The sequence below is a fragment of the Chelon labrosus genome (assembly GCF_963514085.1).
Source record: "Chelon labrosus genome assembly, chromosome: 12".
In the NCBI taxonomy this organism is placed as follows: Eukaryota; Metazoa; Chordata; class Actinopteri; order Mugiliformes; family Mugilidae; genus Chelon; species Chelon labrosus.
In genome coordinates this window covers 2,484,261-2,498,090 of record NC_140345.1, presented here as the reverse complement: position 1 = coordinate 2,498,090, position 13,830 = coordinate 2,484,261, and the positions used below count along the sequence as shown (strand labels likewise).

Genomic DNA, 13,830 nt, shown 5'->3' with positions numbered 1-13,830 from the left:
GGTAAGACTTTACACTTCGTTGTTGTTAGAAGCAGGGAGTGCTACAGCTAAATTAAATGTTTTAAGGAAATGTGTCCTGTGCATCAAACTGCATACAGCACACCTTAAGTGTTGTCAGAGCTGCTATAGGCAACGTTTACTGTCGTTTTCTGGACCATGCCTGGTTTACTATGTGAAAGAAATGTTTTAATAGGACTGTTTCTTTTTTTTCTTTTTTCTTTTTTTCTCTCTGAGAGTTTTCTCTGAGAAATTAAAGGTTTTGGTTTCAGTCAAACATAGCCATGTTGTCTTCTTACCTGTTGGCGAGCTGTAGGACACAGTGATGTCTCCGTTCAAATCAGCAGGGGGGTACCGGCCATTGAGGAAAGCTGCAAATGCCACAACCGTGGATGAACCAACACCTGAAGACAGACAACAAAGACAGGTTAACATTAAGACCAAAGACCTTGTTTAAATTCCTGTCTAGCCACTGTTTAAGTAGCGACCAGAGCAGTCTGTTATTGAGACTTTACTGTATGTGGGTTGCCTTTTTGAAAATCAAAATGTGCTGATGTCTGTATGAGCATATGTTGGACAAGAAAATGGGCAGTTCAACGATATTACACAATAAATTAAGTGATTTGTCACAGAGTGTATCACTCTGTCTGCAGAAACAGTTGTAGAAAATCTTCTGTAACTCTAAAACATTTGAAAGAACGATGTTTATAACACCTTCCGTATGGCCTCAGATTGAGTTTGAGATTTAATAATACTGAATAAAGTCTACAAACTGTTTAAAAAGAAGGGGGCATTTAGAGGTTCTAAAAAAAGACACAATTGAGTTGGACTGCCTGTTTTAGAAGCTTGACTCATAAATAAAATCAGTATCTTGACCTTTCTGCTTCCAGTATGGCTTTTATTTTTAAAATCAGCCATTTGCGAGTCTCATGCTCCTCAGTATGAAAGTGCCATATAAAATCACTGGAGTTCCCCGTAATTTGTGTCATTCTAAATGTTAAAGTAATTTTGAGTCAGATTTTCTTACACGAGTGTATACAGCAGCGCTGGTTTTATTCCAGCCCTCTTTAAAGAATGTCGTTGAATGATGAATAAGGAAACAAAGTACTCAACGAAACACACAAACTTGAAGAGTCAGCGTTTCAGGTGAGGACAGAACAGGATACAGTAAGCCGGGTATTAACCAGACCCCTTAATACGCGCACACACACACACACACACACACAATCACACACTCAGAGGGCTTATGCTAAACATCACCGTGAAAGGCGAAGACAGAAGATTAACAACACTAACCAGAACTGTAACTTGTAACTACGCGAAAATTATACGTAGTATGAGAGATGGGCGATGACTTGTAGCTTCCCTTCAAATACCCCAAAACCAACAGAGAGGGAGAACGAGAGAGAGACGGAGAGCAAACACGCTGGAGAGAAAAGGCAGGGATCAAATACAGACAGAGAGGAAAGGATATATTACAGCTAATGGCTCCATGCAGTCACACACAAACACACACACACACAGGGCTGTGTGGTGGTGTAATGGGGCGTGATGTTCTTGAGCTCTGTCTGTTACAGGTGACTGAATCCCAAGTATGTGTGTGTGTGTGTGTCCGAATGGAAGTGAACATGAGTTTATGCATACGGATTAAAAGTTACAGGTCAGTGTGTGGGAAGGTTATGAATATGCATGCACGTACGTTTGTGCATTTCAACATGGAATAAAAAAAACTCACAACATTCTTAAACACGTACACACGGCCAACGGCGAGACAAGGCCTCTCGAGATGAGGATAGACAGAGCAGGACGAGGCAAGATGGATATAAGGAGATGAAAGGGGAGACGACGCCCCCTCAACACTGACAGAGGAGAAGGTAGACGATAAAAAGCAGAGAGACTTTCTCCACGTCTTCAGATGCTCTGACAGCATGACCTCCTCATTCTCCCTTCTCCTCTCTAACTCTCTCCTACCATCCATCTCTTACTCTTCTTTCCTTCCTTTTCTCCAAACCAAAATCTAAAAATTCTGTAGTTTCAAAGCAAGTTATGGAGTGGAACTATTTCACTTCAGGCGCAGCGAGGACATAAATTCAACATGGAACAAATTGGAAAAGTCGAAAAATAAACCTGTCAGATACACGTTAGCCCTGATCGTCTGCTGAATGCAGATGTTCTAGGTTGATTACAGCTGCATCATGTTTCTGTAGCAGTTAAAATATCTAAATGTTTCAGAAACAGGACTTATCTTATTAGCCTTCTCTTTCTTCCCACTTACATAAAAATGGCAGCAACTGATACAGCACATATCAGTTCTCCCTCTTCCGCATCCTTGCTTTCTTTCACCTGAACTATTCACTGTTCTCTCTCGATTCTTTTCACTTTCCTTGCTCCGTCCCACCCTGTCACTCTGTCTGTCAGCAGAAGGCTTTTAACCTGCGTGCCCTAGAGGTCACACTGGTCAGACTGGTTTAAGTGCTTTAAGTGTTCCCAGGCCCATTAAGAGCAACAAACAGAACCAAAGAAGACACAAAGTAATCCCTCCTCTTCTCACATTTTCATTCTCTTTCCGTCGTCTTTTTTCTCTCTTTGTCTCTTCCGTTTGTCCCCTTGTATTCAGGCACATCTGGACAGGTCAGGGCGGCGCTGTGGGCGTCAAACCTGAGAGCGCCAGGTATCGTGTCCGTCTGTGTGACCTCGAGGTCCGACCCATAGAGGGTGTTCAGACTGGTCCCCGTGTTCCCAGGCACATTAAACCATTAGCAACACTGCCAACCAAAACAAACCCTACAAAGGAGACTGAAATGCCCCACTCCACTACCTCGCCGTCTTTACCTTTATTTCTCCTCCTTTTTTCACACTTTTCTCCATTTCTTTTTTCACACTCACTGTTTTCTTTTTTTTACGTTTTCCTTGCTTCTGCACCTTCTTTATGGCTTCCTCCGTCCGCTTCTTAATTTTCTTAACCTAAACGTCTGCTTTTATCAGCCTCTCTTCTATCTCCTTGTCATATAGGACATATTTGTTGGTGAGTTTCGTGTGTGCCAGGAGGATTAAACTATGAATCAACAGGGCTGCAGAAAATGCAGTCCTAGCAGCTGAAGCTATCAGGGTTCAGGTTAAAATACTTGACATCTCAGGTTAAACTGCTGACTCTTAGGAAGAGGTCAGAAGTCAAGAGGGGTGGAGATGGGGATCTACCACACAAGGAGATTTGACAAGGGCATGTGTAAAATATGCACATTTTTCTTATGGTGCCAATAATCTAAAAAACAAAACACTGGGATTAAAAAAACAAAACCTGAAATTTTATCTTTGACTTTCTTAGTTGCTACTGAATTACGTGCAGCCACACATGTCATCATATCCCGTGGCTAACACCATCAGTGACTATCAGTGTGACCTTTGACCTATGCAGGTCAGGATTAGGTCAGACTGCTATGTAGAGTCTGCCCTGAAAAATAATCAACCTAATCTTCCTCCTAATATTAACAACAGTTAATTTTATAGTTTTAGTTTTAGTCATAGTTGTTTTTTTTTGTTGTTTTTACAACTCACTTCAAAAGTGCTTGAATATTTTAGTTGATGTACGAGGATAAGCATGACTGTTTGGCATGTGAAACACTGAGCACGGACTAGTCCACATTTATCCATCCATCCACTTGAAAGTAATGGAAAATAGAAATATGAGTGATGATAGTTCATGACCAACTTCTAATGGCTCCAATTCTCCATATAAATTCAAGCATCCCACATGCATACTGTTTATATCACATGCAGGCCTCTGTCTGTGTGTGTCCACAAATGTATCCACATATATGATCATTAATGCACGTACTCCAGATGGGCACAACAATCTGAACCTGTGCATTTAAAATTCCTCAGTAGCCATAAACAGACTTGCAAAATGCCACAGTTTCCTCCAAATACACAGATATAATCCACCTGTTTTGGTCTCTACCAAAGTTTCTGATTCGTGACTTTAAAGGAATAATTTCACGCTGTTGAGTATATGTTGCAATGTACATATAAATTGAACTGCATGCTCATGCTACATAAAAATTAATGTTCAAGCTCATTAGATATTTAATTTTTCTATTCGAGTACTTTCTAATGATTTTACTTGAATTATTCTATTTAAACTTTATCAGCCTTTTGATGTTTCACAATGACGTCGGGAAGGAGAAATTGTAGAGTTGGTCATCTACATGAAAATGCAACTCTGTACTTAACAAGTCTTTGTGTGTGTGTTTTATGAAGGAAAGGAAGAGTGACACCAATATCGAGATAAGGAAAGGAGTGAAAAAAGAGTGAATATCAGAAGAGGAAAAATGGAATGTGGAGAAGGAAGAGGGACAGAAATAAAGGAAGTAGATGGGAGTGAAAGCAGGAAGAAATAAAACCATTCTCAGACAGAATGAAGAATTAAAGAGAGGAAGCGGAGAAAGGAAAAGATGGAAAGAGAGGGAGAGGGAAATGGCTGAGAAAGGGAGCGAGAGAGTGAAAGCAGGAATGGAAGAGAGAGGGAACAAAGGAGGCAGTGTGTGGGGAACAGGGGATGGAGTCGCCATCTGAGACGAATAAAAACTGGAATAACAATAAAAGTCAGAAGGCGCTACCTTCCCTCCTCTTCACACACAACCAGCACCCACAACAACTGAGCAGCATGTGCACACACAACATCATGATTGGTTGTCCTTCATGTACGGCCGAAAACTTTGGGACAAATATGTGTGAAACGGTTTGGAAATAAACTTGTTCACATTCACACTTTGACCTGACACACATTCAAAAAAAAAAACAAGTGTGGACCCACACAGAGAGAGAATCAAAGACACATGTGACAGCAGCAAGCAAGCACACACACACCCCAGCTGGAGTCAGACAAAAACATACTGTTCACAGGGAGATGAATTTTGTAAATGTGTTTGTACATGTGTGTTTTTTTTTTTGTGGGTTTGTCTTTTTGCAAATCTGTGGTAAGACACATCAGGATGCTGCAATGAAGGAAGGAGAGAATAATCAAGTGAGACTTAGAGAACAACTATAAAAAGAAACAGACGTGGGGAGGTGTCACACCAGCAGTGTCATTGTTATTAGTGCTGCACGTGTTTCTCTAAACTGCAACATTATCCCCTAACACCCGGTGCTTTGTCACGACTTCTGGTATAATTTGTTTTCCCTTTGGCAATGTGTATATTATGCAAAAGTGGTTCAAAAGAAAAGCCTCAAAATGGAAGTTTATTTTATTGCCGTCTTCTTCACACATCCTAAATACATGCCTCAACAGCCCTTCACCGCCACTTTAAATCCTAAAAACATCAGTGCTTTCAGAAGTGCTCAATATTTCGGTAAAATTTAATTACATTAGAACATTAGAAAATAGAACAGAAAAGAACTATAAAAATATTAAAGCTATAGAATAAGTACGAGTCTAAAATCAAAGCTAAACACTCAAGAATACTCACACAAGACATTCCACTTTATTCCATTAGTTAGCAGCATTTAGTAAGACTATGCTTCTGAAGGGACTGATGAATATCTCAGTGAGTATCCAAGTAAGTTTATAGTATTAAAATATTAGCAGCTATTTTTCTATAAAGTAAATGTTTCAGTGTATTGTTACTTTTGTTACATTTGGCCCTAAACAATCAAAAGCAAGGGGCATGTCTGTCCCATTGACAAGTGTTTTAGTCAACAGAAACTGTCAGTATAGTTGCTAGGAGCAGTTAATGTGAATCATGTCAACAGACGCAGAATGTTGAGCTGTTATTTCTGTAAGTTGACATCAAACAACCTTTGCGGCTGCATTAATCTTATCCACACAAGTTGATTGTCATAGTTGTTTTCCCAGCTGAGAGGAGCTATAAAAAACACCAGAACTATTTAAAGTGCTGAAAATAATAATCCGAAATGTGGGCATCAATAACAGACGTCTGAATCCAAGCTAGTAGCTGCAGGGAAACATTATTAATTCAACATTTCCTGGTAGTGGAAGTCATTTCTTTTACTGCACTGCTTTTTTATTGGGGATAGTCTATATGATTTACATCTATGTACACGTTGTACTGTTTACACCAGGCAGCATTCCATCTACAGCTCAGCAGCCACTTCCCCTGCAATCCATAAAGCAGGGTGCAATTTTCTGGACAAAATCACAGAGTAAACTCTGGCCGTGTGACTGGGAGCCAGCTCCTCTACAGTAAGTCACATCCCATTCATCAAACTCACAAAGCTTCAATTAATCAGTTTTTCCTTAATTCCAAGACTTTGACGGACATGAAACACTCAGGACAAATCTAACTACTAACAGCCAGCAACAATGGTCCTGCAGAGCTGAGCAGTTCTAGGCTGAAAAAGGCCAGTGAGGGGCCACTTAGCTGACAGAGGACAGAAAAAGAGATACAAGTGTGTGTGTGTGTGTGTGTGTGTGTGTGTGTGGGTGTGTGTGTGTGTGTGTGTGTGTGGCTCTCATGTTTCGCAGTAGAGAGCTGTTGAATGACTACTGAAAGCCAGCACCAGATTTTTCTGAGCAGGAAGACAAAAGAGCGTGACATAAACACACAGCTACTTCACTCGGAGTATGTGTGCCTATATTTAAATGGTGCATTGTGGTGACACGTGCACGTGTTTATGCGTCCATGGATATGCATGTGTAAGTATTTAAATGACCTGAGTGTGCGTGTCTATAACTGTCTGCGTGTGCATATGTGCTTGACAGAGGCTTCTGAATGTGACCCGTGCGACCGCTACCTAAACTCGTGTAAACAAAGCATCTCTTTAGCGGTGGAAACGTGACAGTGCAGTGAGTCACAGCCTCTGATCTTCCATGTAAACAGTAAAACGTTGAGAGCAGCCGCCAAGAAGAAAAACTCGAAAAAAAAAAAAAAAAACCTACCAGACAAATCAAGAAGATTTCCTTATTTTTTTATATGTATATTTCTGGCATTCACTTCAATGAATTTACTTAATTTAGCTTGAGTTTTTGTTGGCACACTTTTTCTGTCATTACACGAAAGTTATCACTGGTCACGGAAAGTATTTCCCAAGCAGCGAGTTTTTCTCCAGCTTACAGTTTATGTTTATTCATCAAATGGGAAGTTATAAATGAGAAACAAATCATTCATGACTTCAACAAACTTGTAGTATCTGCTACTGCAGCAATATGTTAACCTCTATGTAAAATCCTTAAAGCCCTCTCTACATACAGTCGAAACCAGAAGTTTTCATACACTGTATAAAAAGACCTATAACTTTTTTTTCCTCAATGTCTGACACTGATTTTTTTTTAGAATATTTTTATTACTTTCTTCAAAGTCAGCAGTTTATATACACTAAGATTATTATCCCTTTAAACAATTTGGGAAAGCCAAGATGATGATGTCATGCTTTGGAAGTTTCTGGTTGGGTGATTGACAACATTTGAGTAAACTGAAGGCACACCTGTGGATGTATTTTAAAGCACACCACTAACACGAAGCTTCCTTGTGACATCATGGGAAAACCAAAAGAAATCAGCCAAGATACCAGGAAGATAATTGTGGGCTTCCACAAGTCTGGTTCATCCTTGGGTACAATTTCCAGATGCCTAAAGTTGCCATGTTTAACTGTTCAGACTATTAAACACAAGTATAAACACCATCATACCACTCAGAAAGGAGATGGGTTCTGTGTCCCAGAGATGAACGTGCTTTGATCCAAATGTGCGTATAAACCTCAGAACAAAAGCAAAAGATCCCGTGAAGATGCTGGCTGGAGATGGTAAGAGAATGTCATTAACTATGGTGAAACAGGTAATGTGGGCATGAGCTGGAAGGCCACGCTGCAAGGAAGAAGCCTTATTCAATTTAATTTGGGGGTAAATGTGTATAGTTCCCATGTAGCTGCTGTTGAGTAGGGGGCATTAATTAATGAGGCACACTGTCAGTGCACAAAATTTTAAGACCAGTTGAAAAATTGCAAGAATTTACATTTTGCACTGTTGGATCTTAAGAAGGTTCTAAGTAGTGCTTCAAAATGCAAAAAGAAGAAATGGGAGTGAGACAAGAAAAAAATTTGAGTAAGCAATTTATTGCAAAAAACCATTAAACTGAAATAGGCTGTTCATCAGCTGATCAAAAGTTTAAGACCACATCTCAAAAAACCCCAAAAACCCCCTAAAACAGAAATAAAATTTTCAAAAAAGGACTCAGTAATGAGTAGCTGCGCCATTCGTGTTAATCACCTCAAAAATTTGGTCAGGAGTGTATTTGTTATTGGGATTCGAGAGAGCCTACTGGCTTGCGTCACTCACTGCCCCTTGCTCTGCTACTTTCCTTTCTTGTGGAATAAATCTGCAGATCCCGGTTTACAGTGTCTGATTGACTGTCTCAAATCTGCTACACTACCAAATACTAAGGAAACGTGTGTAACCTTCTGACTTTGAAGAAAGTAACAAGTCTCTCATTATTCTGGCATTTTGCTAATAGAAATAATCACCCATCAGTTTGTTGCTGACAGGTGGTCGCTAGTGGATGTCCTGGTAACCCTCTTGAATATTTGTTTACAAGTGAAACAAGCAGAAATTTTATGTTAGCATATGGACGGACATAGATCTTCTTGACATCATTACCCTGTGAAAAGAAAATTCTGCAACTGACGCTGCCACTCCATCTGGGTTCACTCAATGCACCAAGCCAGCTATCAGCATGGTGAATTTGCTTGTAGTCGTAGGTGGTGTTTCCTTTTGGTAAACATTAAGGGAACTCTTTCATTTCATCATATGTCAATCAAGTGTATCACACTGGCATTGGTTATCACCGGTTATTACCAGTTATTACCAGTCATATCATCAGTGATGATATGACATCATCAGTGATGATATGACTGGTAGCGCATACGACGCAAAATAGCGTGAAAAAGTCAAGACTAAAATCGTTAAGGAATGGAGAAAGGGCAGCATAGCATGTATTTAAGTCAAGGAAGAATAAAAACTAAATGTAAAGCATTAAATATGGTAAATCGTGAAATATTAGACATATAAAAAGCGATCATTATAAATTGAAGTTGACAAGAATTTATAGAGAAAGTACTGTATTGTGCAAAAAGTGCATCATGCTTACATTAACAGTCGTAGAGGTCACGTACAGTATACACACAGATAAGAATGCACTGTGGTAAAACGCATTTCTGCACAGACGCAATATGAATCATGGGAATGCAGTGGTCAGTTTGATTCAGGGCTCAGAATAAATGGATGGTGTTCCAGCCGCCTGAGAACGCTGCTCACATCTTGAACTCATAAATTCCCAATCCATTCTGGTCCTTCTCAAAAAAAAAAAAACTTGATGGATGATGGTTTCAGTGAATGTCTGGAGCAGTTATGGAGTTAGAAGTGACAGTTTTCTGGTAGTAATCCAACTTATGCGTCTGAGTACATGGCTTTGAAAAAAGGCTGCCAACACTTTCTGCACTGTTTGTATAACCTGCAGCACCCAATTTGACATATGACCTTAAATAATGAATGATCTCTACACCTTCCTATTGACAATTTTGCAAATCTAAAGAGAATTTGAGAGTACAAAATTCTAAATTGCAAAATTCTAAACAACCAATAGATGACAAGGTGCAGCAACATTAAATTTCTGGGTTGAGGTACAGTAAAACTGCCATGGTAGATTCCACCCAAACCATGTCTGGAGAGGCTTATTCACTGTTGGCTGCCTTTTTTTTTCCCTTTAGGGTGTTGTTAATTTTGGTCCATGATTCATTTTGGAGGAGGATTATTGCAGGTTTGTTTTAACACACAAGAATCCCTCTGACAAATAGATTGATGGTACAGAATACATCCATGCCAAGGCTGTATGCCATTTACGTCACATCCATGACACGTGGAATATTTTAAACAAGGAAGATGCTTCTCATTATTGTAATGTTTCTCTAGTGCAGGAATATGGCACATCTCTTCCTTTCATTTAACAATGAAAGCCTTCATAGGTAATGAGTTCTCATTACCAATAGGAAATGATTGCTGGTCTACATTGATGGATGCTATCATTATGTCAGACTTTATTCTTTATTCTCTGTCCAGCTGCAGCTTGCTAAATGCAAAACCCGGGCACCATTTTCTTTTTTTTTTTTTTTTTTTTTAGGAGGAACTGAGTCCAATTTTTGCTTTGACAGCCTCTTTCACACATCAGGAACATCACCAAGTTTAAAAACGCCCTGTGTGTTGTAACTCTGGATAGTCCAGAGGAGCACTGCACCAAAAAGGTGACAAAATGCACTGGAATCTGGACGACATAAAGACAAATGTTAACATCTGGCCACTTGGAAAGTCACGTACAACAAAACTACAACAACAAGAATGTGACACCGACGCACATATGCAGCTACTTAGAAATGCATTCTCAACTGAAAACCACAAAGTAGAAAGAGACAAGAACAGTTTTTTGTGTTTTACAGAAATCTCTAATCTGGCATGATAACAGAAACTCTGTCTAATATCTGAGAAATTCATGAGTCAGTTCTCCTACAACGTTTTGATGTGCTTATAATTTGCCACCTCAAAGGAAAATGAACTAGATATGAAACTAAAGAAAGTTTCATTGTGGCTCAGACCATAGAAAACAATCTGCAGGCGTGAACCAACAGTGCCAGGATTAGGAGTCCCACTCATGTGTAGACCAACAACCAGAACAAGGCAACGACACCACCAGGGTTAGAGGTTTAACTCCCAATGGGGCCACACATTTTAAAAATGTATGTTCTCATGGTCCTATGAGAAGCCTCTGATAAAAACCGACTGGTTTAGATTACACACATTGTAAATTTAAGCTTCCACGTGTACGTGCACACAAAAGGTAAAAGAAAGAAAAAAAACATTAACAGAAGACACGTATGCAGCTCAAAGTAGACGGCTAGCACAGTTACAGAATGGCTGATGTCCTTTTAATGAGTCGACAGAAGATATCAGTGCTCGGGGTTAGAAGGTTGTGTGTATGCGGTGTCTGGGTGATTCAGTTCAAAGTTGGTGCTGTCTGGGTTCCATGGCCAGTGGCTAGACAAGCGAACACACAGCGTATGGACTGATAAGAACTGAACAAATAAACACAGCTCACACCTCTTACTCACTCAATCATTTGCTGCCAATATGTGGCCATCTAGATTGCAAAGGAGCTGAAAGTAAAAGTAAAAGGAGTAAAGCAGCTGACAAAAATGTGAAAGTATAGTTAAGCTTCAGAGACTCAGCCTGGGAAAGAACAAAGGCGTTTATTTTATAATATCTGCTTGTAAAGATGTATTTCTTTCTGCCATATTGTCTTCCTTCAGTCCCCAGCTTGGTTTGACCTCTTCCACTAAATTTCTATCACTATGTTCATTGTTTACATGGTTGCTTCATCCAAATTATTTATACAAAAGAAAACATTTTTTTCCAGCATGCAAAAAGTCAAAGGTCATTATTTCTCGTAGGTTGCATTATGTTGCTAGATTCAGACACCATATGATGTGATGAAAGAGTATTCATCATGCTTTGCTGCCTATGCTGTGGGAAATCATCGAAAGCCAGAAAGCCCAGAGACAGATTCATCAAAACCTGAGCTAATACCCCAGATACCCATTAATCACACGTCTGTTGTGTGTTTGTGTCAGACTGTAATAGTCGCAATAGTCCGAATGAACAACAGTGAACTCTCACTCACCGACAATCACTCACAGACAATAATATCACACACACATACTGTATATACAAAGCAGAGCTGTAATTAACTGACCCATGGGCTCCAGAACAAACTGGTCCTGAGTGACGGCCAGAGGTGGCTGGACGCCAATGGTCAGCTTTGAGGACTGCACAACACAACTGGCCTTCACCTTCACCTGGAGAGAGAACAATGATGAAGACGGAGAGAACAAGGAGGGAAAAAGGGATTCAAACAAGGGGCACAAAAACTAAAGAAGAATTGAGTTGATGGCTCACCTGTACAGTCACTGAAGGGACAGGCAGACCATCCATGTCTTGGATAAGAGCTTGCTGTAGACAGAGTTGAGGAGACTGTGAGTCTGGGTGTGTGTGTGTGTGTGTGTGCATGTGTTTATACGTGTGTGTGTGTAATGCGTATTTACCGATGGGTTGTCCATGTTAGAGGACACAGTAATTGTAACACAAAGGTCCTCCTCAGTGTCAGCTTTGGGCAGGATGTCTGAAAAACAGACCAAACACTGAACTAATGATGTTCACACTAATTTGTAAAAACATGTTAAGATGAATCACAACTTGAGTCACAAAAGTCTCACAGTCAAAACACTTTTTATGTTCTCATCACTTGGACATTTATAAATATAAGGAAATTCTATTTACTAAGGAGCAAATCAATTAATCAAAAAATAAATAACTTGGTGGGATCCTGTTGTGTTTGACAGATATTGGATGCTGCAGATCTTACCCTGAGTCCTGGTGGCCTCTCTGATGAACTTCTGGAGTTTCTTCATTTCAGCCTCCACCTGTGCATAGTCAGCCTCCCTGGCATCCACTTTGGGAGTGGAAAAGAAGGATGGGTCGGTGCCCATGTATGAACACAGGAGATGACCATCTGAACTCAGACTGACCACAACTCCCTTCAGATCCCTGAGGAGGAAAGGAAAGGGGAAGGGGAAGGAGAGGAGAGTTGCCTCAATGACGTGCGAAACATGTCTAGAATTCCTTTTGGCATTAGTCGTTTAATGTTCTGTTCTGGTTCGTAATATGGAGCGAGATGGTTTTAACTCTGTTTGTTAACTGGTTGCAGATGTGTTGTGTGTGATTTCTGTTCCAGTCCATTGAGGAGGTAACACACACACCCACACACAAATCCACACATGAGGGGGTTCAGATGGGGAGCAGCAGCAGGCTCCACACCTGCACAGGAGGGCGTCGGAGGAGGCATAAACCTTTCACTTTAACTGCAGCGGAAACACACTCTCACACACATACACACCCCTGAACACATTGAGATAAAGTCACCTACTTAGATATGAACAACTGTTACAAATGCACACACATTCATGAAAACAAAAGCCCTCCACATTCACTACAATTCGCTGCAAATGAGATTGCACCATTTCTGTCAACCATACATAGTAAAATTTTGCATCTAGCACTATAAATAAATACTTAGTATCACCTTCCCTTCACAAAACTGAACTCCCCAAAGATATCTAGATCAAAACGGTCAATATTTTTGTGTGTAGTTGGGCATTTATCTTTGATCCTACATGCCATGTCTGCCACCCATGGGATAACAAGGCATATCTTGGAATCACCATTTGACAAACTGCAAACAAACATGCAGTTCCTCAAACGGCCACTTGATGTTGGCCCCAATCCCTATTAACCTTGTTGTTTTTTACCAACTCTACAGGAAACATGTTTACACCCTAGTGCCAAAAAACTGTTTTGGTCTTTCCGGAATGACAACTGTAAAGGCGGTTATGATTTCTGCAACTCACCTATTTAAATTATGTCAAGACTTTGAAATTATTCATGATTAAGGTTGTGGCCACTTTGAGTGACAGGCGGGTGCCTTCACAGGTTATAAGCCGTCCCCTTAGGGTCATCCCCCCACCTCAGCTATATTTGTGCTCTGCCTGTTTGTCCAGTTTTTAATTAGTTAGGAGATAGATGGAATCCGGCACTGCCAAGATGGCAACAGTCTAAGCCACCAGTGTGAGCTTCAACACTGCTCTTCAAGTAACCTATAGATCAGGGGTGTCAAACTGATCCGTGAAAGGGCCGCTGTGGCTGCAGGTTTTCATTCCAACCATGCAGCACCCATGCAGTGGGTGTGGCTGGCAAGTTTTTGTTCCAATCAAGCAAGAGAA

At 40.3% G+C, this 13,830-nt stretch overlaps 1 protein-coding gene across 1 annotated transcript in view; it reads right to left on the bottom strand.

The window, feature by feature from the left end:
- Positions 1 to 13,830, bottom strand: part of bbs9 (Bardet-Biedl syndrome 9) — a 154,748-nt gene that overhangs the window by 116,536 nt on the left and 24,382 nt on the right. The window contains exons 9-13 of the mRNA XM_084557708.1: positions 12,417 to 12,598; positions 12,097 to 12,173; positions 11,951 to 12,004; positions 11,748 to 11,850; positions 297 to 401 (exon numbers count right to left, since the gene is read on the bottom strand). Coding sequence (XP_084413834.1) covers positions 297 to 401; positions 11,748 to 11,850; positions 11,951 to 12,004; positions 12,097 to 12,173; positions 12,417 to 12,598 — 521 coding nt within the window. The remainder of the gene's footprint in view (positions 1 to 296; positions 402 to 11,747; positions 11,851 to 11,950; positions 12,005 to 12,096; positions 12,174 to 12,416; positions 12,599 to 13,830) is intronic.